General features: G+C 39.4%; 1 protein-coding gene across 6 annotated transcripts in view; it reads right to left on the reverse strand.

Annotated features, from left to right (window-relative positions):
• ANO10 (anoctamin 10) overlaps positions 1-25,939 on the reverse strand; it is a 260,256-nt gene that overhangs the window by 152,804 nt on the left and 81,513 nt on the right. For 5 of the 6 annotated variants that reach the window (XR_006337438.1, XM_043885560.1, XM_043885559.1 and 2 more), the window contains 5 exons: positions 24,204-24,259; positions 21,145-21,219; positions 19,137-19,319; positions 10,382-10,573; positions 4,218-4,346 (listed from right to left, as the gene is read on the reverse strand). Coding sequence is in view for 5 of the 6 variants with exons in the window: in XM_043885560.1 (XP_043741495.1) it covers positions 4,218-4,346; positions 10,382-10,573; positions 19,137-19,319; positions 21,145-21,219; positions 24,204-24,259 (635 nt within the window). In the remaining variant the exon portion in view is untranslated. Of the gene's footprint in view, positions 1-438; positions 580-4,217; positions 4,347-10,381; positions 10,574-19,136; positions 19,320-21,144; positions 21,220-24,203; positions 24,260-25,939 lie in introns of those variants that run through there. The other variant, XM_043885561.1, reaches the window with a different exon arrangement.

Below are 25,939 nucleotides of genomic sequence, written 5' to 3' on the forward strand. Positions count from 1 at the left end.
TCCAAGCAAGAATACTGGAGTGAGTTGCCACTTCCTCCTCCAGGGGACCTTCCCAATCAAACCCACGTCTCTTACATCTCCTGCACTGGCAGGCAGGTTCTTTCCCACTAGTGCCACCGGGGAAGCCACACTCAATACTGAGTATAATTTAATTAAGGAGTGAAAAGGATGAGCACTGGCCACCCTTTTGTGTTGTACAGGCAGGACTCAGAAAATGTTATACATTAACAAATACAGATACATAACTAATACTGAAAATAAATCTATCCAAAAATATCCATTTTCCCTTTTTCAATAAACACTGAAATTCCCAGCTTCCTTTTTAAAACTCCATTAATTCAACAGTCACTGAAACACTGAACCGCATCCCTATAGTGTTTTAGGCACTACTCTAGGGAGTAGCCTACTTTCTGAGATAGAAGAGCAGACATCATTCTGTTCTCATGAAGCCAGTGGTGCACAGGAGGGTTGAGACGAGGTCCTGAAGGTCAGTAAGAAGGCAGCTCTCAGCAGGCCAAGAAGGCTCTTACAAGCACAAAATCTACCAGCGCCTTGATTTTGGACTTCCAGACATCAGAACTGTGAGAAAGATATGTCTTATTTAGGCCACCCAGTCTCTAGAATTTTGTTAGAGCAGCCTGAGCGAATACAAGTCATTGTAAAAAAAAGTTTCAACAATCAAGTACAAATCCTCTTGAAACAAATGGGAAAACAAAATCTCAGCAAAACAAACAAAACCCAGATGTTATAACATAGAACTAAAGGGAACTTTTAGAACTGAAAAATATAATCACAGAAAATTTTAAAAACTCAGTGGATGGGGTCAACAGTACAGTGGATATGACAGAGGAAACAATCAGTGAAGTTGAGGAATATGAATAGAACTCTCCCAAACTGAACCTCAGAGAGAAAACAGGCCAAAAAAAAAAAAAAAAAAAAAAAAGCTGAACAGAACCTTAGCGATCTGTAGGAAAATACAAAAAAATAAAGAAACAAACCCAACATTCAGATCATCAATCCCAGATGGAGAAAAGGAAGAATAAAGAGTATCTGAAGAAATAAGGCCTGAAATTTCTGCAAATTTGGTGAAAGAATAAGCCTAAATAGATCTAAGAAGTGAAGTAATCCCCAAACAACTAAATCAATCCACACCAAGACCCACTATAACTCAATTTGGGAAAACTAAAAATAAAGAAAGAACTTTGAAAGCAACCAGAGGAAAAGTGCAACAGTACCTACCATCAGTCTGAATGAAAGCAAATTCCTCATCTAAACCAGATGGAAGGAAGTGCCAGAATATTTTTCAAGTGCTGAAAGAAAAGAATTGTAATCCACGAATACCATACCTTATGAAACTATCCTTCAGGAATGAGAGAGGCGGGAGAAAAGTGATCAGATAAAGAAAAGCTAAGAGAATTTGTTGCTAGCATTGGTTAAAGGAAGTTCTTCAAACAGAAAGGTTATTGTGTTAGTTTTCTAGGCCTGCCACGCCAAAGTATCAGGAACTGGGTGGTTTAAACAACAGAAACTAGCCTCCAACTCATAAAAAAATAAAATAAACAACAGAAATTTATTGTCTCATAATCTGGAGACAAGGAGTCTGAAGTCATGGCTTCTTGGGTCCTGTTCCCTCTGAAACCTGGATGGGGGACTCATCCCTTGGTGCTGCCTGGGATCTGGTAGTTGATAGCAATCCTTGGGGTTCCGTGACCTGGAGCTAAAGCACTTCCATCTCTGTCTCCCTCATCACAGGGCATCCTCCCCTGGCTTTCTCTGTCTCTTCTCTTCTTGTAAGGACAATGGTCATACTGGATAAGTGTGTCCTCTACTCCAATATGACCTCACTGGAACTACTTAGAGCTATAACAACTCCATTCCAAATAACGTCACATTCTGAGGTGCTGGGGCTCAGGTATTCAACAGACCTTTGGGGGAGACACAATTTACTACATAACAAGTTACCAAAGAAAAGTTTACAGACTGTAGGTTGCCATTCATATAACACTCTCAAAATGATAAAATTATAGAGATGGAGAAGAGATTCATGACCGCTGATGCTCAGAGAGGTGAACTGAGGGACCAGAAAACCATGTGTGACTATAAGGGGGTGGGAGGAGGGAGACCTTTGTGATGATGGAAACGTACATATCTTGACTGTAGGGGTTTAATGAATCAATACATGTGATAAGATGACAACTACACACACACACTATACCAGTGTCAAGGTCTCGGTTTTGAAACCATGTTATAGTTACGTAAGTGGTAACCACTGGGGCGAACTGGGTGAAGGGTGCATGGGACCTCTGTACTATCTTTCCAACTTCCTTTGAATTATAATTATTTCAAAATAAAAGGCTTAAAAACATAACAAAGTAAAAATTAAAGTCACAATTAAAGAATAATAAGTTTCCTATAGAAAACTTAAGGTTTTTCCTCACAGGAGTTTTTAATCGAGGCTTTTATCTGTTGTACTCTAAAGAACCAGTTTAGATAATGATAGTAAAATAGTTGCTTGAATACTACAAGAAGAGACTAAAATGGTAAGAGGAGGCATGAGGGTTAGAACCTCAGGACAACAACAAAGTTTCTGTTAAAACTGATTAAGAGATCAGTTCCTGATACCTGACTAAGAGATCACTGATACAGAAGAAAACACTGGCCTAATGAACAGGAATATATAGGAAGGCTGGGCCAGCCAGGAGTCTAGAAAAAGTAACAGCAAAATCAAGAAGTGGGAAGTGCTGAAATCATCCATCACTGCTTAGAAGCTGATGATGGGCACCGAGACCCAGCTCAGACAGAGCTCTGCGCTGTTTGAGGGGAGGAATGATTTTTAGGTTTTCTGCATCTCTTAAGACTATTACACTCCTCTTGCTCTGGCTCTAAATTCACTAAGAAACCGTCTAATAACCAGTTCCACTTCTACTTGAACACGAACTGTTATAAGCATTGGAAAAGTCTCCTTATGGCAAATTAACTACCTGGTATTCTGGTCAGTTCCTTGTGAGTCTCATGATTTTTAAGTGAAAGCCAGCCCCAAAGCTGAAAGCTCCTAATTATTAGCTCCTGACATGCTGACAAAGACAACCTCCAAGATCTGCAGAGTTAAGGGCCATGTCTTAAATCAAGAAGATGCCCTGTGAGCCTGGTCAGTTGGCCATTCCATCTAAGGGACCTCTGTCTTGGTCTTTAACTGCCACAGGTGGTAAGTCACCTTGCAAATAGCTCTCCAAAATCCTGTTCAACCAACAAAATTCAAAACAGGCTTACTTTTATCTGCAAAACATTCTTTCTCTTCCTACTTGCTGCTGTCTAAAATCCTTCTCCAAAATGCCTACTCTACACACAACTTCTATCATGAACAAGATTCCTATCAAACATGCTAAAAGAGCAAACAGAACAAAGCAGAATCTCTTTCTTCTACTGCCAGAAATGTACAAGTTCATAATTTCATTTCTTAGGGTTAGCCCTAAGTCCTGAATCACTGCTCTGTGATCCTACTAAGCTCTGCTTTGACAAACTTTTACTACTATTCTATTTTTTTTAGTATCTAAAAATGAAAGATCACAGTATCCTTGACAACTATAATCACAACAAGAAAATTCCTGCAAATTCTTCCATTTTTTATTGATTAGAGCTTCATTTTTAAGATGTACAGTAATCTGTATTCAGAAATATGATAAACAAGTTAAATATCAAGGAAATACACAGACAGCCAACTTATACTTTGTATGTGATATTATGAGTCTTCCTATTCTTTACATCTTGGAGTTTTAGAGTGTTTTATGATGAATCCCATACCTGCTGCAAATGAGACTTTAAACAAGCCATGATCAAAAAGCATTTCTTAGGATTTATTTGCTTAAGAAAGTAGAAGTTAAAGATTCCCTAAAACTGACTAAAAAAAAAAAAACATTAAGTCCACAGAATTCTATTTCAAATAGGATTTATCTCCTCAGCACTAGACACAGCAGCGCAATGGATGGAAAAGTAACAGTCCCGTTTGTACCATGGTGACTGTTCTGTACGGAGACAACAACCAGGAATGCACAGCCTGGGTCCTCGTGTGTTCCCATTACCTGAACTGCTTTGCCTTCTAACTAGTTAATGCAAGTCACTGAACTCCCCATCACTGACAGGCAGAGACATCACTGCCTTAGAAAAATATAGGCATCTGACATAGAGACTATATAAAATAGATTTAGATGTTCACTTACCTCCACGGCTACTACGATCAAAATGAGGTCTGTCTTTGACTCTGGGAAGAGTGCATTCACTTGTGGTGACATTCCAATCAGAGCACAGTTGGTGACCACAGATATAACACTCATCGTTTCAAAAGCCAACTGAAAGAAAAAAAATGTGAAATGAAAAATCACAATTGCGTGTGTGCTCAGTCGTGTCCGACTCTTTGAGACCCCATGGACTGTAGCACGCCAGGTTCCTCTGCCTTTGGAAATTTTCCTGGCAAGAATACTGAAGAGGGTTGCCATTTCCTTCTCCAGGGGATATTCCTGGCCCAGGGATCAAACCCATGCCTCCTGCATTGGCAGGCAGATTCTTTACCACAGCGCCACCTGGGAAGCTCAAAAACCACAATGACTGAATCTGTATTGCCTCCTTCTTTTTCATATTATTTAAAGTCAAAGAAAAAGTCTTTCCTTAGTTCTAAACATTCCAAGAACATGTAAAACTTTTTCTCTATAATGCCATGATTTTATTTAGCTCAAAAAAGCCATACTGTTAGAAGGTGTTTCAGATACTTTAAGCTTGTCTATCTCAAACAATATGTTCTATCTTTCCAACTGGAGGTGGCCAGGGCCCTGAATTTGGAACACATCCAAGAAAAATACACTATTAAAGTTACTTGACTCTATGCATATCTAAAGGGAAACTAAAGCAGTGCAATCAGAGAGAATGTTTTATATTCAAAAACAAAGATGACTTTAAATAGAATTCATTTTGTGAAACTGTCCTACGTAACAGACCACACGTCACATCTGGTTCAGCCATACCCAAGGCACCAGTTACAATGATCTCTTTCTAGTGGCATTTACCAAATCACCTGCAGAACTTGAGAAAAACACAGATACCAGGCCCCACTGAGACCTACTGAGACCTCTGATCCAGGGTCCCACGAGGAGACCAGTGCACATTCCTGAGCGTGGACTGGGGAAATGTTGTGACCACTGTTCTCTTCTTTCTTTTTCGTGGGCACAGCACTTGGTGATCACTACTTAAGAACTTACTAATTCTAAGAAATGCAGTTACCACTAGAAATACAGAAGCAAAACAAAACATGATTGAAGCTCAACTTAATAACATCTTGTCCCATGAAGATTATCTACCATCTTGTATTTTAAAAAATCCTTTGTGTAATCTTATTATTTTTTGACAGCTTTCTTTATAACAAATCTACGTAGGACTGTACATTCTCTTAAACTAGCTTTAAATTTCTATTTATTTAATTATTATAAATTCAATCAAAAATCAAATGTTACCAGTGTACAGGGAAGAGTCTCCTTGTCCCCTTTCTCCCCCATGTCAGTTTCTGTTCTTTCCACAAGACAACCACTATCATTAATTTCTTATATAACTTTCCAGACACTTTGTTTGCAAACAAATATAAGCAAACTTGCACATATACAAATTCTCCTTTCAGCATAATACACATTGTCAAGTCCCTTGCTTTGGTCACTTAAAATGCTGTGGAAGTTATTTGTGTCAGGACACAGAGATCATCATTCTTTTTTTTTTTTTTAGTTTTTTTTTCCATTTATTTTTATTAGTTGGAGGCTAATTACTTTACAATATTGTAGTGGTTTTTGTCATACCTTGACATGAATCAGCCATGGATTTACATGTATTCCCCATCCTGATCCCCCCCCCACCTCCCTCTCTACCCGATCCCTCTGGGTCTTCCCAGTGCACCAGGCCCGAGCACTTGTCTCATGCATCCAACCTGGGCTGGTGGAGATCATCATTCTTAAGTCACAACTTAAGACTTAAGTCACAACTGCTTAAGTATTTTATCACATGAATGTACCAAGGTTTATTTAATCATTTCCTTATTGGTTATTACTACAAACAATGCTACATTTAGAAACTTTGCAAACACATCCTTTAAGAAGTGTGGAAGTAGGATAAATTCCTACTGAAAGTGGAATAGTTGAGTCAAAGGTGCTACTGTATTCGTTATTCTGAGAGACAGTACCAAGCTGAACTCCCCAGGGCTGACCAGTTCGCCTTCCCATCGGCAGCACAGGACAGTGTCTGACTTCCTGCATTTTTAATACATTCCTATCCAAACTTTTCGATTTTTAAATATCACTTATCATGAGTTATAATTTACATAGAATAAATTGCACTCATTTATGGTATATACTTTATTAAGCTATGCTCACCTGGGAAACCACTATCACAAACAGGACATTTCCATTTTCCCCCAAAGATTCCTCACAATGCTTTGCAATCCACCCCTCCCTCTATACCTGGCTCCAAGCAGGCTTTGATCTATTTTTTTTGTCACTATATATTAGTTTGTTTTTCCAGAGTTTTATATAGTTAGATTCACACAGCATATATGCTTTTATGTCTCCTTCTTTCACTCAACATGATTCTGAGGTTGATCCATATTATATGTTATCAATAATTTCTTCTTCTTTTTATTGCTGAGTAGTGCTCCACTGTATGAATATATCATTTTTTTTTACCCACTTACCTAGTGGGTTGTTTGGCAAATGGGGTTGTTTCCAGTCTTGGACTGTTCTGAATAAAGTTACATGGACACTCCTGTGCAGTCTTTGCAGGGATATGTTCTTTCCCCTGGATTTCTAAGAACAGAGATGCTGGGGTATGGTAGGTATATGTTGAATTTTTTTTTCCCCACACACTGCAATTTAGCTTTGCAAAGGAACCACTCACATTTTTATTGGTAATGTATGAGAGCTCCAGGTCCTACACATTACTGCCAACAGTTGGCACCATTAGTCTTTATTTTAAAACAGGTATATAGTGCGATCTCACTGTGGTTTTCTTGTGCATTTCCCCGGTAGCTAATTCTAAATCTTTCCTTGAGTTCATTGACCATTTGCATATATTCTTTGGTGAAGCATTTCTTCAAATCTTGTCCATGTTTTTATTTAATTGTCTTATTACTGAGTTGTAAGAGTCCTTCACATAATCTGACACACAAGTTCTCTGGCAGACGTATGTGCTGTGAATATTTTCTCTCCTTCTGTGTCTTGCCTTTGTTTCCCTCTTAACTTTTGAAGAACCAACTCCCTTACCCCCTCCTTTGGAGATTTAATTACCCCAATACTATCAGCAGACAGTTGATGATTTTCTCCATTTACCAGATTTCACCTATATCACATATTGAATTTCTGGACCCTTTGTTCCATTGATCTGTCTAATAATGCACCAGCACCACTCTACTCTAACGACTGAGGTTATGTAACACATTTTAATATGTAGGAAGGCGTGTCCCTGCCCTTCCTTACAGTTTTCCTGCTATTCTACTTCATTTCTTTTTCCCTGTGAACTTGACAGTAAGTTTACCTAATTAAAAGAAAAACTTCCATGGGGATAGTGCTACATTTATAAGCTAATTTGTAGATTAATTTATTTTTAAATTAAAGGAGAACTGATACATTTAGGATATTGAGTCTTCCTATATTAGTCAGGTATTGCTGTGTAACAAATCATCCCAGACTCTAACTTAAAAACAACAATCATTTCTTTAGTTCATTATTCTGCAGGTGGACAATTTAGACTATGCTTATCTAGGGAATTTTTTTGGTCTAGCTGACCTTGACTGGGATTCCTCATGTACATGTGGTCAGTGGGTGGGTAAATTGGAGACATAATTGGCCTGAGGAGGCTAGTTAGAATTTCTAGAACAACAGTCAATAAAAGTAGTGACAGTGGACATTCTTGTATTGTTCCTAATCTTAGAAAGCATTCAATCTTTCACTAGCAAGTATGGCTGTTAGCTTTAAGTTTTATGAAATAGATGTTCCTTATTAAGTTGAAGCAGTATCCTTCTATTCCTATGTTTCTGAGAGATTTAAAAATGAATGAGTGTTGGATGTTGCCAAATGCTTTATATATACTGACTGATACAATCATGAGATATTTTTTCCTTTGGAATATTAATATGGTAGACTACACTGGTAGATTTTGAATACAGAACCAGAGCTTGCATTCCTGGACAAAATTCTACTTGTCATGGTATATAATTCTCCTCATATATTGCTAAATCTTATTAGTTAAGATATTATTAAGCTGTTCTTAAAGAGATGGGAATACCAGACCACCTGACCTGCCTCCTGAGAAATCTGTATGCAGGTCAAGAAGCAACAGTTAGAACTGAACATGGAACAACAGACTGGTTCCAAATTGGGAAAGGAGTACATCAAGACTGCATGTTGTCACCCTGCTTATTTAACTTATGTGCAGAGTACATCATGAGAAATACTGGGCTGGTAAAAGCACAAGCTGGAATCAAAACTGCTGGGAGAAATATCATAACCTCAGATATGCAGATGACACCACCCTTATGGCAGAAAGCAAAGAAAGGGCCTCTTGATGAAAGTGAAAGAAGAGAGTGTGAAACTTGGCTTAAAATTCAACATTCAGAAAATTAAGATCAAGGCATCCAGTCCCATCACTTCATGGCAAATAGATGGGGAAACAATGGAAACAGTGAGAAACTTTATTTTTTTTTTCTTTGGCTCCAAAATCACTGCAGATGGTGACTGTAGCCATGAAACTAAAAGACACTTCTCTTTGGAAGAAAAGCTATGATCAATCTAGACAGCATATTAAAAAGCAGAGACATTACTTTGCCAACAAAGGTCCGTCTAGTCAAAGCCGTGGTTTTTCCAGTCACGTATGGATGTGAGAGTTGGACTATAAAGAAAGCTGAGCACCAAAGAACTGATGGTTTTGAACTGTGGTGCTGGAGAAGACTCTTGAGAGTCCCTTGGATAGCAAGGAGATTCAACCAATCTATCTTAAAGGAAATCAGTCTTGAATATTCATTCGAAGGACTGATGCTAAAGCTGAAACTCCAATACTCTGGCCATCTGATGCGAAGAGCTGACTCACTAGAAAAGACCCTGATGCTGGGAAAGATTGAAGGCGAGAGGAGAAGGGGACGACAGAGGATGAAATGGTTGGATGGCATCACTTGACGCGATGGACATGAGTTTGAGTAGGCTCCTGGAGGGTGATGGACAGGGAAGCCTGGCGTGCTGCAGTCCATGTGGTCGCAAAGAGTCGGACACAACTGAGTGACTAAACCAAACTGAAAGCTGTTCTGTGTATTTATTCACAACAGATATTAGTCTGTTATCTTCTTTCATTCTCTGTCCTGATTTACTACCATACTAACTTCACAGAATGAATTGGAAAGTATTCCTTCCTCCTCTGTTTTCTGGGACAAATTATGTAAAATTGATGTTAATTTCACTTTAAATGTTAGAATTTGCCAGTAAAACCATTTGGGCCAGGATATTTCTTTTTTGGGAATTTTTAATTGCATATTCCATTTCCTTGTAATTCTGAGGATACTCAAACTACCTATTTCACATTGAGTGAGTTGTGGTAGTTTGTACTTTTGGAGAAACTGGTCTATTTCATTCAAGATGATATGTAGCCAAAAGATACAAAGAACTGATTGAAAATGAAAACACAGCATATCAAACTTTTGGGGATACAAGGAGTGCTAACAAAGAAATCTGTAGAACTAAAGGCATATACCAGAAAAGAGGAAAAATCTCAAATCAATAGTCTAAGCTCCTACTCAAGAAACAAGAAACAAAGAACAAAATAAACACAAAAGAATCAGAAAGAAGGAAATAATAAAGATAAGAATACAAATCAATGAAACTGAAAGCAGTAAAATAACAGAGATCAATGAAACAAAGAGTTCTTCCTTGGAAAAGATCAATACAATTGTCAAACCTCTAACAAGACTAATAAGAAAGAAGAGACAATTCTCACACTTCACACTTTCTCTTTCACCCATGATTATTTACAAATGTGTTGTTTAGTTTTTAAGTGTTTGGTGATTTTCCTATCATCTTTCTGTTACTGATTTTCAGTTTGGTTCCATCATGGTCAGAAAGCACATTGTGCTCAATTCTTAAAAATTTTGAAGTTTGTTTTATGCCCCCGGAGATGGTCCATATTATTGCATGTTCTATAAACACTTGAAAAGAAAATATATTCTATCATTGTTGAGTAGAAAGTTCCATAACATGGATTAGATTCTATTTTTGGATGGTACTTTTCCAGAACTCTCCAAAGAGCTTTTATTTAAAATCACAATGCTTCATTTTTTTTTTTTAAAAATAATTTTTTCTCAAATAATTACCTGCCATACACCAATACTGGCTGAGGGTTCTGAGAACGGACGTTTGAAGACTCTGCACATTTTTAAGGCATCTGAATTAACTTCGGTGAGATTATTTAGCACAGCGAAGGCAGCTGCCAGTGGGTAAACACAGGAGAAAAGGCTCACATAACCAAACTGCAGGAATAACTCCAAGTAATCATCAAAGGTACCCTGAAAATGTAAACAAGAAGAAAACAGGCATTGTTTTAATACCACTTAATAAGAGCAGTCTTTCACAATACTATTCAAGGCAGGACCCTCTAACAACAACAACAAAAATCTCAAGAGTTTCTCCCAATTCTTTCTTCTCAACAACAGAATTTAAATTCAAAGACCATTTTATATTAAAGTCCCTGAAATAAAGAATAAAAAATGATTTTGCTGCTCATATCATGCCAAATCACTGAAATATTACATTTTTTTCCTAAGGTAAATAAGAGCAAAGCTAAAGCAATTTGCTCTTGACCAAGTAAAGAGAAATGATCCATATCACTATTAGAAATCTTACATGATGGTTCCTTCACATCATGGGTACCGCAGAATCTCTGCCCTTGACCTTCCATTAAAAACTTGATGGTGGTGATGCCAGCAAAAATGGCAAAGTAAGAACATCCAGAAGTTTGCCTCTCCATAAAAGCAAACAAAAACTAACTATAAAATCTGTCAAAATCCACTTTGTTAGTATTCTGGAAATTAACCAAAGGCTTGCATCATTTATGGGCTTCCCTGGTGGCTCAGACAGTAAAGAGTCTGCCTGCAGTGCAGGAGACCTGGGTTCAATCCCTGGGTCAGGAAGATCCCCTGGAGAAGGAAATGGTAACCCACTCCAGTATTCTTGCCTGGAAAATTCTGTGGATGGAGGAGCCTGGTGGGCTACAGTCCATGGGCTCGCAAAGAGTCTGACAGGACTGAGCAACTTCACTCACTTTCACTTTGTATCAATTATGGAAACATTTAGTCAAGAATAACAGCTCAATTTTGAGTCTCACCTTCTGCTCCCCAGTTCTGCAGCAGCTTCGAAAAATAAGAACAGCATGCATTCCCATACCAGAGGGAGGAGAATGTGGCTGCAGATCTTTGAAAGTCTTATCCAAAGGGAAAGCATTATCTGGCCTGGCTCTAGAAGACTCCACTCAAAAGAATTCTCCCTATTTAACCTCATTGAGTCTTTGGGTGCTAAAGGTTCCTCCCCCACAGATGTTAATTGAATGTTTTAACATCAGACTTGACCTGCATACAGATTTCTCAGGAGGCAGGTCAGGTGGTCTGGTATTCCCATCTCTTGAAGAATTTTCCACAGTTTGTTGTGACCCACACAGTCAAAGGCTTTGGCATAGTCAATAAAGCAGAAGTAGATGTTTTTCTGGAACTCTCTTACTTTTTCGATGATCCAGTGGGTGTTGGCAATTTGGTCTCTGGTTCCTCTGCCTTTTCTAAATCCAGCTTGAACATCTGGAAGTTCTCGGTTCACATATTGTTGAAGCCTGGCTTGGAGAATTTTGAGTATTACTTTACTAGTGTGTGAGATGAGTGCAATTGTGCAGTAGTTTGAGCATTCTTTGGCATTGCCTTTCTTTGGGATTGGAATGGAAACTGACCTTTTCCAGTCCTGTGGCCACTGCTGAGTTTTCCAAATTTGCTGACATATTGAGTGCAGCACTTTCACAGCGTCATCTTTCAGGATTTGAAATAGCTCAACTGGAATTCCATCACCTCCACTAGCTGTGTTTGTAGTGATGCTTTCTAAGGTCCACTTGACTTGACATTCCAGGATGTCTGGCTCGAGGTCAGTGATGACACCAGCGTGATTATCTGGGTCATGAAGATCATTTTTGTATAGTTCTTCTGTGTATTCTCCCTGGAGAAGGAAATGGCAACCCATTCCAGTATTCTTGCCTGGAGAATCCCATGAATGGAGGAGCCTGGTGGGCTACAGTCCCTGGGGTCACAAAGAGTCAGACACGACTGAGCGACTTAACTTTAACTTTTCTGTGTATTCCTGCCACCTCTTCTTAATATCTTCTGCTTCTGTTAGGTCCATACCATTTCTGTCCTTTATTGAGCCCATCTTTGCATGAAATGTTCCCTTGGTATCTCTAATTTTCTTGAAGAGATCTCTAGTCTTTCCCATTTTATTGTTTTCCTCTATTTCTTTGCACTGATCACTGAAGAAGGCTTTCTTATCTCTCCTTGCTATTCTGGAACTCTGCATTCAAATGGGTATATCCTTCCTTTTCTCCTTTGTTTTTTGCTTCTCTTCTTCTCACAGCTAATTGTAAGGGCTCCTCAGACAGCCATTTTGCTTTTTTGCATTTCTTTTTCTTGGGGATGGTCTTGATCCCTGTCTCCTGTACAATGTCATGAACCTCCGTCCATAGTTCATCAGGTACTCTATCAGATCTAGTCCCTTAAATCTATTTCTCACTTCCACTGTATAATCGTAAGGGATTTGATTTAGGTCATACCTGAAATGGTCTAGTGGTTTTTCCCTACTTTCTTCAATTTAAGTCTGAATTTGGCAATATGCAGTTCATGATCTGAGCCACAGTCAGCTTCCAGTCTTGTTTCTGCTGACTGTATAGAGCTTCTCCATCTTTGGTTGCAAAGAATATAATCAATCTGATTTCGGTATTGGACATCTGGTGATGTCCACATGTACAGTCTTCTCTTAAGTTGTTGGAAGAGGGTCTTTGCTATGACCAGTGCGTTCTCTTGTGAAAACTCTATGAGCCTTTGCCCTGCTTCATTCTGACTCCAAGGCCAAATTTGCCTGTTACTCCAGGTGTTTCTTGACTTCCTACTTTTGCATTCCAGTCCCCTATAATGAAAAGGACATTTTTTGGGGTGTTAGTTCTAAAAGGTCTTGTAGGTCTACATAGAACCGTTCAGCTTCAGCTTCTTCAGCATTACTGGTCAGAGCATAGACTTGGATTACCGTGATACTGAATGGTTTGCCTTGGAAATGAACAGAGACCATTCTGTCATTTTTGAGACTGCATTCAAGTACTGCATTTCAGCCTCTCTTGTTGACTATGAGGCTACTCCATAGCCTCCATTTCTTCTAAGGGATTCTTGTGAGAGGTGAGTGATCTTTAATAACTGGAAAAAGGCACCTGCATTGAAGTGGGATGCCTGGGCACTGGTGACTCTGACTTGTCACCTGAGCAACATCACCGCTCCTCCTCAGGACCCAGAGGCCTGCTGCTCACACAGTTACCCCGGAGGGGTCAAGCAGTGCTCTGCGTGGTGCAGTGGCGGGGTGAAGGAGCCATCCACGCCAGCTTCCAGCCTTCTCACTCTCAAGATCATTCAGTGCACATGCAAAAATGACAGTTTCAGTTTAAGAAAAACACTCACTGCAGTATTTTAAAGCAACATGAAACGATCATTATAAATTCATAATTTTAAGTATTATTACTGTATTTCACAATCAGTCTTTCACCAAGATATGCATGCCAGGTTCAGTGGATGAGAGCTTTAGTAGAAGTCAGATTCTACTTCTAGTCAGTCTCTTTGTTTTCTATTTTACTAAAATACAAAATACCCAAACAAAATTACTGGGGAATTACAGAGTACTGGGGATAGCAGGAAGTGCTTCTTCCAGATGCTCTGGATATTTGGATGAAGAATGAACCCAGGGATTTTGAGTGAGTTTCACTGACTGTCTGCAAGCCTTGCCAAAGAGTAATGCCAACCGCATGTGTTTTGGGAGCTGGCAGGTTGACACTCAGCTGGGGATTTAGTGGTGAACAGTTTCTAAACAACTCTTTGGTTTCATTTGGCTCTAGAAAGAATTTCCTTATGTTCTGTTGCAGCATTCAAATGTGGTTTTTAAATACATCCAGCAATATAGCATCGATTTATTTCTCTGAAGAGTGAAGAAATCAAGGGTTGGGAAAGAGTGAAAATCTTAGCAACCAAGCCATTGTTACCGCAATTCATTCTTAAGAAATCCTGATAGCCTATGCTTGGCTTTCAAAATTGCGTTGCCTCAGCCTGTAAATAAAAGGTCAAGTCTCTGCAGAGATGTCGATGACAGTTTCTTTCTGATGCACCACAGGGCAGCCTCCAGAAGTCACATAAACATCATCTGGCCTTTCTAGCATCCAGAACCCAGGGAGCCCCTTCCCCACAGAACAGCACACCTCACATTCCACATTTCCATATCACAACAGGATTTGCAGTGGTAGTATTTACATGGTAACACCATCAGTACTTTGACACTTCTGAGTACTTTTGGTTCAGTCAATTCAGCAGACCAGGGAGATAATCTTTCAGCAAGAAGCCAAAAAAAAAACAAAAAAAAACCCCAAATCTAACAAAGTAAACAATCACATGTTAAAAAAATACACTAACCAAGATACACGCTACTCTATCAGCTGCAAGTCACCAAAAGAACAACTTACTAAGATGATTCTGAGGACCTATTCACAAACTTTAAGAACAAAGCAATTATTTATAATGCTATGGTATATCTGTGACATAGTAATTTTACATATCTAATTTATTACATATATGAAAACCAAGTTTCAGGTTTCAGGGGATCCATCCCACCAGCCCCTCACACTGCCCCTGGAGAAACATCGCGTCTCAGAGTTTCCCGCCCAGAGTACGTGAGAAGGAAAGAAAGTACAGGATGAAGGCAGCAGGCAGCAGGGGCTGAGCCGCTCTTTTCCTGAAGCTGTCCTTTATGCGACATTGAACTGAGTGCCTGTGAATGCCAGGCCGTCTGTTAGCAACAGAGTTTCCACGATAAGTAACATGGAGACCCTATCCCAGTGACTGAGAAAGGACAACTGCTAGCAAATGGCACAAATCCTAAAAAATATTAGCATATTCAACATCACAATGTAGAATACTGAGCAAGTGAAGTTAATCACTTAAATGCAAACGTAGTGGTCCATTAAGAAACTTATGAAAATACTAATTGAAGGAGGTAAGATGATTGCAACAGAAGCCAAAAAAAATGCTTTTTTGATAAAATTCAACATCATTCACGATAAAAATTCTTCTCAAATAGGAAAGAGAAAAAACTTCTCAAACTGATTAAGTTACTACCAAAAATATGGAACAAACATAATACTCAATGGTCAGGGAAAAAAAAAAATCAGGAACAAGATAAAGATTCCTGTTTATGTCCAAATTGTATTGAACATATTAGTGAGTCAAACAATAAAAAGTTTAAGGACTGAAGGAAGAAAGAAAATAGCCATTAGTGAAGGGGGGAGGGTTAAGAGTTTGGAATCAGCAGACACAAACCATGATATTATATATATAATATATTATTGTATTATAAATATATTATAAATTATGATATATGTAATATTAATATATAATTGTATATAATTATTATATTATATATATTATATTATATATATTATAACAAGGTCCAAGTAAATGTGCACAGGGAACTATATTCAATATTCTGTAATAAACCATGTTAGATAAATCATGTATATATATATATTCCTTTTCATATATATATATACATATATATATATACACTTGCCCCCTGAAAAACCTGTATGCAGGTCAAGAAGCAACAATTTGGAACGGATATGGAACAACAGACTGCTTCACAACTGGGAAAGGAGTATACTGTCAGCCTGCTTATTTAATTTCAATGCAGAGTACATCACACAGAATTCCAGGCTGGATGAAGCACAAGCTGGAATCAAGATTGCCGGGAGAAATATCAACAACCTCAGATATGCAGATGATACCACTCTAATGGCAGAAACTGAAAAGAACTAAAGATCCTCTTGACGAAGGTGAAAGATGGGAGTGAAAAAGCTGAATTAAAACTTAACATTCAAAAAATTAAGATCATGGCATCCGGTCCCATCACATCATGGCAAATAGATGAGGAAACAATGAAAACTGTGACAGACTATCTTCTTGGGCTCCAAAATCACTGCAGACAGTGACTGCAGCCATGAAATTAAAAGATACTTGCTCCTTGGAAGAAAAGCTATGACAAATACAGACAGCATATTAAAAAGCAGCAACATCAGTTTGCCAACAAGGTCCATATAGTCAAAGCTATGATTTTTCCAATAGTCATGTATGGATGTGAGAGTTGGACTATAAAGAAGGCTGAGCACCAAAGAACAGATGTTTTCAAACTGTGGTACTGGAGCTGACTCTTGAGAGTCCTTTGGACAGCAAAGGGGTCAAACCAGTCAATTCTAAAGGAAACCAACCCTGAATATTCATTGGAAGGGCTGATGCTTAAGCTGAAACTTCAATACTTTGGCCACTTGTTGTGAAAAGCTGACTGGTTGGAAAAGTCTTTGATGCTGGGAAAGACTGAGGGCAGGAGGAGAAGGGGACGACAGAGAACGAAATGGTTGGATGGCATCACCGAATCAACGAACATGCATTTGAGCAAACTCTGGCAGATAATGAAGGACAGGGAAGCCTGGCGTGCTGTAGTTTATGGAGTCGCAAAGAGTCAGACACAACTTAGCAACTAAACAACGACAACAAAATAATTGAATTACTTTGATGTACAGCAGAGATTAACACTATAAATCAACCACACTTAATAAAATTAAAATTGAAAAAGAAAATATCAGGGGACATATGTATACCTATGACTGATTCATGTTGATGTTCGGCAGAAACCAACAAAGTACTGTAAAGCAATTATTCTTTGATTAAAAATTAATAAATTTAAAATTAAAAAAGAAAATGTCCATTTTTTATTTGTAGCTGAAATAACTGTCTACATACAAAAATCCAATACAATTTTTAAAAGTTGGAAATAATAGGAGAATTCTGCAAAGTTTCTGGATAAAAGATATAAAAAACAATGAGCATTCCTATACGCCAGCAACAAACAGTTAGAAATTATTTTTAAAGAACTACCATTTAGGGGGAGGGGTAAAAAAAAAAAAAAAGAACTACCATTTGTAGGGAATGGGAGAGTCTCAGTATCTATCACAGATGACCTAGTCAATGCAAAGTGCAAAAGAACCTAAGCAAAAAAGAACCTTTCCAAACTGTCTGTCACTGGGTCAGTCATGTGATCTAACAAGGCAGCGCTACACATGGAGCAACCCACCCCCCATGCTAATGGAGGTCCACCTCCAAAACTGCTGAACCTGAATCTCTGGGGGAAACAACGGGACAAACTGGCTTCACAAAATTCATGCTCTGAAAAACAAAAAGGTCGGGGGGATTACTGTAGATCTGCAGTTTTCAAACTTTCAGGTCTCCAAAGCCCTAAGCTCTTTAAAAGCACTGATGATATTACAGACTTTTTGTTCCTAAAAGCTATTATACGTAGCATTATTTACTGTGTTAGAAATTAAAAAGCCGAACTGAAAAAATATTTCTCATTGACTCATTTCAATAATAAAAAGCATATTAACATAAATAAAATATTGTTTGAAAAATAATTACATTTTCCAAAATGAAAAATGTTGAGTGTGGAGGGTGGTGCTCACTTACATCTTTGGCACACATTTTTGATGCCTAGCTCGTGAGAAGGCAGCTCGTTTGCTGTGTGTCAATACAGCATTCTGGTTGGAATACTCACCATGAAAACAGCCTCACACAGCTATGCGGTTGGATACGAACCGCCCCCAGGAGTGAGAGAGCAGTGCACAGTGAGATCTGAGGGGCTACACAGCCTTGGCCCTGTTACTGGAAGACCTGGGTCAGGAGACCCCAGTGGATGACCTCTGGTGGAGACATTATGGAGAATTTCTTTTTCCTTATACTCTGTCTCACATTTTCCAAGCTTTCTACAGTGAGTAAGCAAGAATTAACTCTTTGGAATAATGTTTTAGTCTCAAACTCCTTTTTCCCAAAGCTTGGCAACACTGTTTTAGATTCACATGTAGCACTCAGGATGACTTTACAGAAAATACAATTCTAAGCTCACTGGCTTCAGTGAGGAACCAATGTACCTGGGGATAAGGATGAGTGCATAGCAAACAACAATCTAGAACAAATGCATCCCCAAAGCACAACCCCATTTCCAAATAAATGGAGAGAGTTAAAACAGCAATATCTGATGTCGATCTTGTGAAGAGAGTGAAGGAGGAACTTGTAGGAGATGAGGCGGGAAGAATGGTCAGATAACGCAGGACCCTGCAAGCAAGTTAAGACACTAAGGATAGACACTGTTGAACCCCAGCGTTCACTCAGAGCCCACTGCCTGGAGGGGGTGGGGCAAGCAAGTTAAGTTACTAAGGAGAGAGACACTTAAACCCAGCGTTCACTCATAGATCCACCGCCTGGGAGGGAAATTAGTACACTGCTTCCTTCACTTCACATCCGAGAGCCCATACTGAGTAACAGAAAGACTCTGAATAGAAAAGTCTTGAATCTTATTTCTTTAGGCACCAAGTGATTAACAACACAGAGCTTTATCTACTTATTATCAACATGAGAAAAGTGGCCTTCCACCGTTAGCAATGGGCTTCCATTTTTTGAGTACAAAGCGTCCAGAGCACAGAATGGCTCCACGGCTGTCTTGCCTCTCCCCTGCTCTGCCATCTTGGAAACATCCCCGCCACCCTCAGCACAGCAGTCTCACAATTCATGGGACTCATCCTTTGGATGTTAGGCATAAACTTCAGGTTCAAGACAGCAGCATCTTGACACACTCTTCCATCTTTTTAACTGTGAAGTACTTCATGGTAAGGAAACTGGCTGGAATACAGTCTGGACATGACTGCTATTATTCACTTTCAATGTTTAATTCAGCAATATCCAAACTTACCAAGTAAGTTCCCATTTCCTTTTCCAGAACGACCTGTTCATATAATGTAGCATCGATGTCTGCCTTTAAAGCTTCCACCTTCTTCTTCACCCGCACATGGTGCTTCTTTTGGAGCCAATAAGGAAGAAGAGATTCCACAATTTGGTTAAGGATCTGGGAGGTAATCAGGAGAGTAGCCAAGCTCTAAAGAGAAGCACATAAATGATATTTGGCAATGTGGCTTAACAAAACCAAAGCATGTGTACAATTATGCAGTAAAAAAAAAAAAAAAGGAATCGTAACAAATAATGTATTAGTATGTTATAAAAACTAGTATCAGAAAAGCTAGGTATAAAAAAAAATAAAGAAGAGCTAAGTGTTAGAATGATGTTTCTAATTTACTGTTTCTTCACAAGACAGACAGACTAAAATAAAAAAAGAGTATAATACAAATAAGATTATAATAGAAAACTGGTTATGAGTTGGGAGGACAACAAATTAAATTGAAATTGTGTTTTTTACAATCTCATGTGAGTTGAAATGATGTTCTCTCCCTTTGAAAGTTTAGTCAGAACTTACTACAAAATTAATATATCCTCCCTCACTGTAGAAAAACTTAAAAAAAAAGTCAGCCTTACTGCACAACCATGTCAGAACCACTGCTAACATCTTACTTAAGTATTTCTTCCTAATCATATGTAAAAACAAAAGTAGAACACCTGTATGTATACAGCTTTGCAGATTCCTTTTCTCACTATCCTGTGAGCACTTTCCCTTGTCATGAGTAATTCTTTGTTACCAGCCCACGCACTGTGGTTGAATCTAAGTACCATTTCCAACTCCCATTGTTACAAGTGCTGCTCCTCACCTACGTGCATGAATCTTCATCCCACTTTTGGTGATTTACTAGGAATGGAATAAGGTTCTTAGGAAAGTCACTCAAGTGGTTTCCAGAGGTATTGGGTCAATTTCCATTCTTTCCAGGTAGGCTGAATCAGTGTTTCCATCACAAACCACCTTTGCTGATATTAAAATTCTTTGTTTCAAAGAGTTCTTTCCTGCCCCTCATCCCCTGTTAAATAAAGGAGACTCTCAAAAGTATAAGAAATAAGGGGTCATATCTCACTAATACACTAATGGTAGGACTGGAGAAGGTATGTATGTTTAACCTATTGATTCCAAATGCATTATTTTCAAAAATAATTTGTAAAAGTAGCATTATATTTAGTATAGTTACTAGGAACACAGTATTTTACTTTTATGTCAGCTTTTAGAACTGTAACTACAAAATCTTTTTAAATTTCTCTGTTATACACATTTTTAAATTTCTTGAAAAATGATCCCAAGCTCTCATATAAAGATTAAGAAACCTAAACTTTGAGACACTAACAATCACAGTATATCAAAACCAGAAAACCAGTATATCAAAACCAGCTCTTACTGGTGGGTGGCTCAAGTATTAAAAAAAAAAAAAAAAGAGAGAGAATTTAGAAAGCAATAATTTATACTTCATTTATTATTCACTATGATTATGAGATCCAGAAATGGTAACACAACAAAATATATGTCAGACTTTCATAAATACCTTAGAAATGATACAACACTGCATAGCATCTGCTGGTCTGCAAAGTTTAACAACTTACTAGTTTAAAAATGAAATGTGGAAGACCTACTTAAGGTTATACCAATCACCCCCACCCTGAGACACACACAGAAGTTCAATTGATGAATTCACTTTTTTGCTGTTAAAATTGCTTTTACAAGCTTTGGTATGAATTATATATTTGATTTTAGTGCCCTAAATGATTAATTTTGCACTTTGGTTAGCTTCAACTAATTTCTTTCCAATTGAGCACAATACATACTGCAATTGCTAATTTTTTTTTTTTTTTTTTTAGGACTGAGCTTAGAAATACACAAAATTTAATAATCTTGTCAAGATAATAAGGGGAAGACCATTACATTACTATACTATAGGAAACCACCTTGCAAATCAAAAAAATTGATACCTTCTGTTTTTCACACTCACCTGACGCAAAAGCTTCATATCCCTCAGGACAAAGGCAATGTAGAAAAGTGAGGCAAAGCAATTCAGAAAGTTGAACTGCCAAAAAAAAAAAAAAAGAAAAGAGAGAGCAAGCAATATTTAATATTGCGTCACTGAACTTTATTACAATTTGTGGAGCCCTATACCAAGGCCACAGATGCAGCACCCCATACCAAGGTCATCTCTGGAACTGAGCAAGCCCCATAGCAACCACGGCCATGAGCCTTCCCGATCTAAATTGGCCAGCTCCCTAACCCCATATTAGGTAAAAATACCCACCCTAACTAATCACTTAATGCCACCCTTCTAGCAGGTATTTTCTTTGTCTTGAGGCTGTAAAGACTGGCTACCAACCCAGGAAAACCATCTGCTCTCCCTTAAGCCGACGCACTGTTCCTGCTCTAATAAACTCTATTTTCCTCTCATTCTGCCTCTTGTTTGGAAATTCTTTTCCCAACACATACAGGCCACGACACAACTGTAAATATCACATTTAAAGATGTCATGAGGGACTTCTGGTCCCAACAAGATGGCAAAGACTTGTTTCTCCTACGCCCCCCATCAGGAAGCACACCTACGAACTCCAGAAATATCGCGAGACGTGACCAAAGCGGAACTCGGAAAGGTGCTGAGCGGACTACACAGCATCAGCACATCTTACGTCCCTACTACTTTCTTATAAAAGAGAGAGTTCAGTGTCTCCCACCTCCAACCTCGTAATCTGGGCAGCCCAGGGAGGCACAGTCCCTGCCCACCCTGCTTAGAATAGGAGTCCTACCACAGGCAAGCCCAGCGTCGCTAACAATGAGCTGCCAGGGGATGTGCTCTCCTTCCTCTCTGCCCTGCTGGGCCTGCCACTCCCCGCCCCACAGACAAGATACCTGGATGGAGGGGTCAGGACCCAGTAAAAAGGGACCCAACCCAACAAGCAGCCCAGCCCTGGAAGCCTCTCTGTGCCCCAGGAATCTGAGACCCCCCCCCGCAACTCTCCCAGAGACACACCTAGGAAGCCGGGTGGCAAGAGCAAGAGAGACGAGCCACAGCAGCCAGCCGGGTAGCATCTTTGTCGCCATGGGCCTGAGACTGCCCTGCCCAGACACCTGGTCCGGGGGTCGGGGGTGTAGAAGTGGGGGTGGGGATCCCACCATAACAACTGCCATTTCCCTTTTTTTTTTTTTTGGTGGCGCCATGCGGGTGTGTGGGATCTTGGTTCCCTGAACAGGGATGGAACCCATGCCCCCTGCCCTGTAAGCATGGAGTCTTACCCACGGGACCACCAGGGAAGTCCCCAACAGGTGCCATTTCTTCCACTAGTTCACCTGCTCAAGAACCTGCAACTACCTCCGGGACACGCAAGATTCCTTCCTGTCCCCCAGCCCCACGCTGGCTACTTCTGGCTTTCCAACGCTGCTTTCTGAGACAGAAGACTGCTGTGTGCAGTGTGAGCACTTCATTAGCCACGGAAGGGGGAGTCGTTGGAGAGAGTGGGCAGTGACATAATGTGGGGCAGGGGTAGGGATGGGGGTGCTAAGTTACAGTAGAAGTAGAATAGCAAAAGCTCGGAAGGCCGAGAAACACCTTCCCCACAAGATTAAACAGGGAGAGTCGGGACTTTTCTGAAGGTCCAGTGGTTAAGACTCCACACTGCCAATGCAGGGGGGTAAGTTTGATCCCTTGTCAGGAAACAGGAAACCAAGATCCCACATGGAGAGTGGCATGGACCCAAAAAAAAAAAAATTTTTTTTTAAATAAATTAAAAGGGAAGAGAGAGACCTAACACACATAGGAGAGGATGAGCAGACTCTCAGGAGTGAGTCTTTTTATAAGATAGTCACCTGTCACTGTATCTAGCACCAACAGAGAGTAACCTGGTTTTACAAATGGCTAAATTCTTTAAGACAAATGGGGTGTTTTACCTCTAAGGGCAAGAGCTCTGTTTTGTGATCTTTTTCAAAGAATCTTTTAATGCATCACACATTCCCCTGTTCACATTCTCACACAGACAATACAGAATGTTAACATCCTTGCTGAGTCAGCACCAACATTTTGAATTATTTTACAGGGCTAGAATGAGGCCCTCAGAGCCTTTTTAGATACAGATGGCTGCTTGCCCCTTTTCTAATGTCCAAATTGCTAAAGCTGCTGAAGTCTCATTACTTATTTATGAGAGGTTTTCTATTTCCTTCCCTACTCTTGCTTCTATAAATGTACCTACTTGCAGAAACCTAATCACCTTCCTAATGATGGCTTCTGAGCCTTTAAGGATGGAAAAAACCGATAAATAAGCTTCTCAGAATGACTTCTGGAGCTGGAACAAAGGCTCTTTCTAAGCGAGGGCCTGGATTCCTCTCTCGGGAGTAAAGTACACGGACTGTGTTAAATCAATTCCAGTGCAGAACTGCAGAGTTCAGAGGACTCTCTATGCACCTTTCTTGATTCTCAGCTCTGTTACAGATGGCTGAGGTAATCTCCTGATACACAAGGTGCTTTCAAGCCACCTCTTTCTTATTTCTAATAATGGTGGGAAGAGGCATAATTGTGAGCTTTTATATAAGCAGCAAGCAGGTTACACAGTACTTACCCTCCATCCCTTTCCTCCTGCCCTTCAAAACATGCTAGAAACCTCTTGGACTTTGGAAATTCCTTAGACAAAATTTTAAAAAATAATAATTTAGCACTCTATCACTAAATGGTAGGTGGGTAACTGGAAAGATTGGTGAATAATGAAACATTCAAACCTGAGTCACCAAAAGGAAAATAACAGAAACATGTCTATAGTGTTTCAAACAACTGGAAATTAGCTATAATACTAATTTTTATATTTAAAGTCTTATATCATGGACACATTTGTAATAAGACTGCTGAGTGTGTATGTAAATATACTTATTAATCAATCCTTGCCTTTATGGACAAAGTATGTTAACTACTATTTCCTGATATTTTAAATTACAATCAAGTCTTCATATTTATAGTTCTAAATGTTAAACAGTATACACTAGTTTCATAATTACAATGGATCTGTATATAAAAGTTCTACTTACCACTAACACTTTCAGAATTAGGTGATTCTGGTAGGCAGATTCCAATCTGTGATTCTCTAAAATATTAAAAGGGAGAAGTAATGTCTCTCAGATAAGAAAGTAGAACGGGAGTTGTCATGAGGTGAGGTGAAGCCTGTGCTGAGGGCAGCCATGTCCAACCACAGAGCCTCAGTCAGTAACCGCGCTAGACAGTCAATCACGGCTACTGCTTCCCACCAAGAACATCAAACAACAAATAAACTAAAGACACATTTTTCGAGGTCCTGAAATAGCACTGTGGTCTGAAATTATTTTTTAAAATATTAATGCAACGAAGAAATGATCCCACACACAGCCACCAGAAAAGACTGTGTGAGCAGTAATAGTAAAATTGAGAGCAACCTCTGAAGAGTAGTAGGGCAAGAAATCAAATTTACAAGGATTAATTTAAAAGGAAACTCAAGTTTCCATCCTCAGAAAAAGAGACACTGTGCGGGTCCCAAGTTGTTGTTATTGTTTAGATGTGTCTGACTCTTTGCAACTCCACGGACTGTAGCCTGCCAGGCTCCTCTGTCCATGGGATTCTCCAGGCAAGAATACTGGAGTGGGTTGCCATTTCCTTCTCCAAGGAATCTTCCAGACCCAGGGCACAAACCTGCATCTCCAGCATTGGCAGGCTGATTCTTTACTGCTGAGACACCACAGCAGGGCAAAAGGACAAAAGAGGCAGATTCTGAACAGAAGTATCACCTTGCACAGAGAGGTAATGTTAGGCTGACCTGGATTTGAACCTAAACTCAGTCAGTCAGTCACTGTGTGACCTTGGGCAAGTTACTTAACCTCCTGACACTCAGCCTCCTTGCCTACAAAACAGGCCTGACGCTACCCTTCTCCCAGGGTTACTGTCAGGATTAGAAATACTACAAAAACCACAGCTCAGCTCAAGGAAAGCACTCGGCAAATAGTAGCTGGCAACTATGCTCCAATAAAAGTTTTTTAAAAAAATCTCATGAGAACAAAAAGAAATAAACGGTGTGTGTTAGTCACTCAGTCGTGTCCGACTCTTTGAGACCCTATGGACTGTAGCCCGCCAGGCTCCTCTGTCTGTGCGATTTCCCCAGGCAAGAATACTGGAGTGGGTTGCCGTTTCCTTCTCCAGGGGATCTTCCTGACCCAGGGATCAAACCCAGGTCTCCCGCGTTGCAGGAAGATTCTTTGCAGGCAGATTCTTTACCGTCTGAGACACCAGAGAAGTCCCAAATAAATAGTGTCTGTTGTTATATAACTAATATAAAGAATTTAAAATATCTGTATGGTCCAGAAGTTCAGGCCTAGACTTCTTCCTAGGGGTTAATATATTAATAGCTTATTTATTTGTTTGACTGAATAAATTAATTAAAAGAGAAAACTGCCTATCAAGACCCTTTTTAAACTATAACCAAGTTCATCTTTTACCACACAGACAGACAAGAACAGCCTCCTTCACTGAGTTCAATGGCAGGCCTGTGCCCCACACAATTACACAAGTGGTTTTCAGATCCTAGACACAGAATATGGTGATGATTCAGTCAATCTTATCCCTAGCATAAAACATAATATAGTATGAGAAGCACAGGTTGGATAAGCCTGGCTCTGCCATTTGCTGTCTGAACCTTGATAATACTCAGTATCTTTCTCCACAAAATTGTGAAATAACTTCTATTTCATGGTGCCCTGAGGAGGGGAAAATGAGGAACTATGGATAAAGTGCTTAGCAG

The sequence above is a fragment of the Cervus elaphus genome, chromosome 24 (genome assembly GCF_910594005.1).
Source record: "Cervus elaphus chromosome 24, mCerEla1.1, whole genome shotgun sequence".
In the NCBI taxonomy this organism is placed as follows: Eukaryota; Metazoa; Chordata; class Mammalia; order Artiodactyla; family Cervidae; genus Cervus; species Cervus elaphus.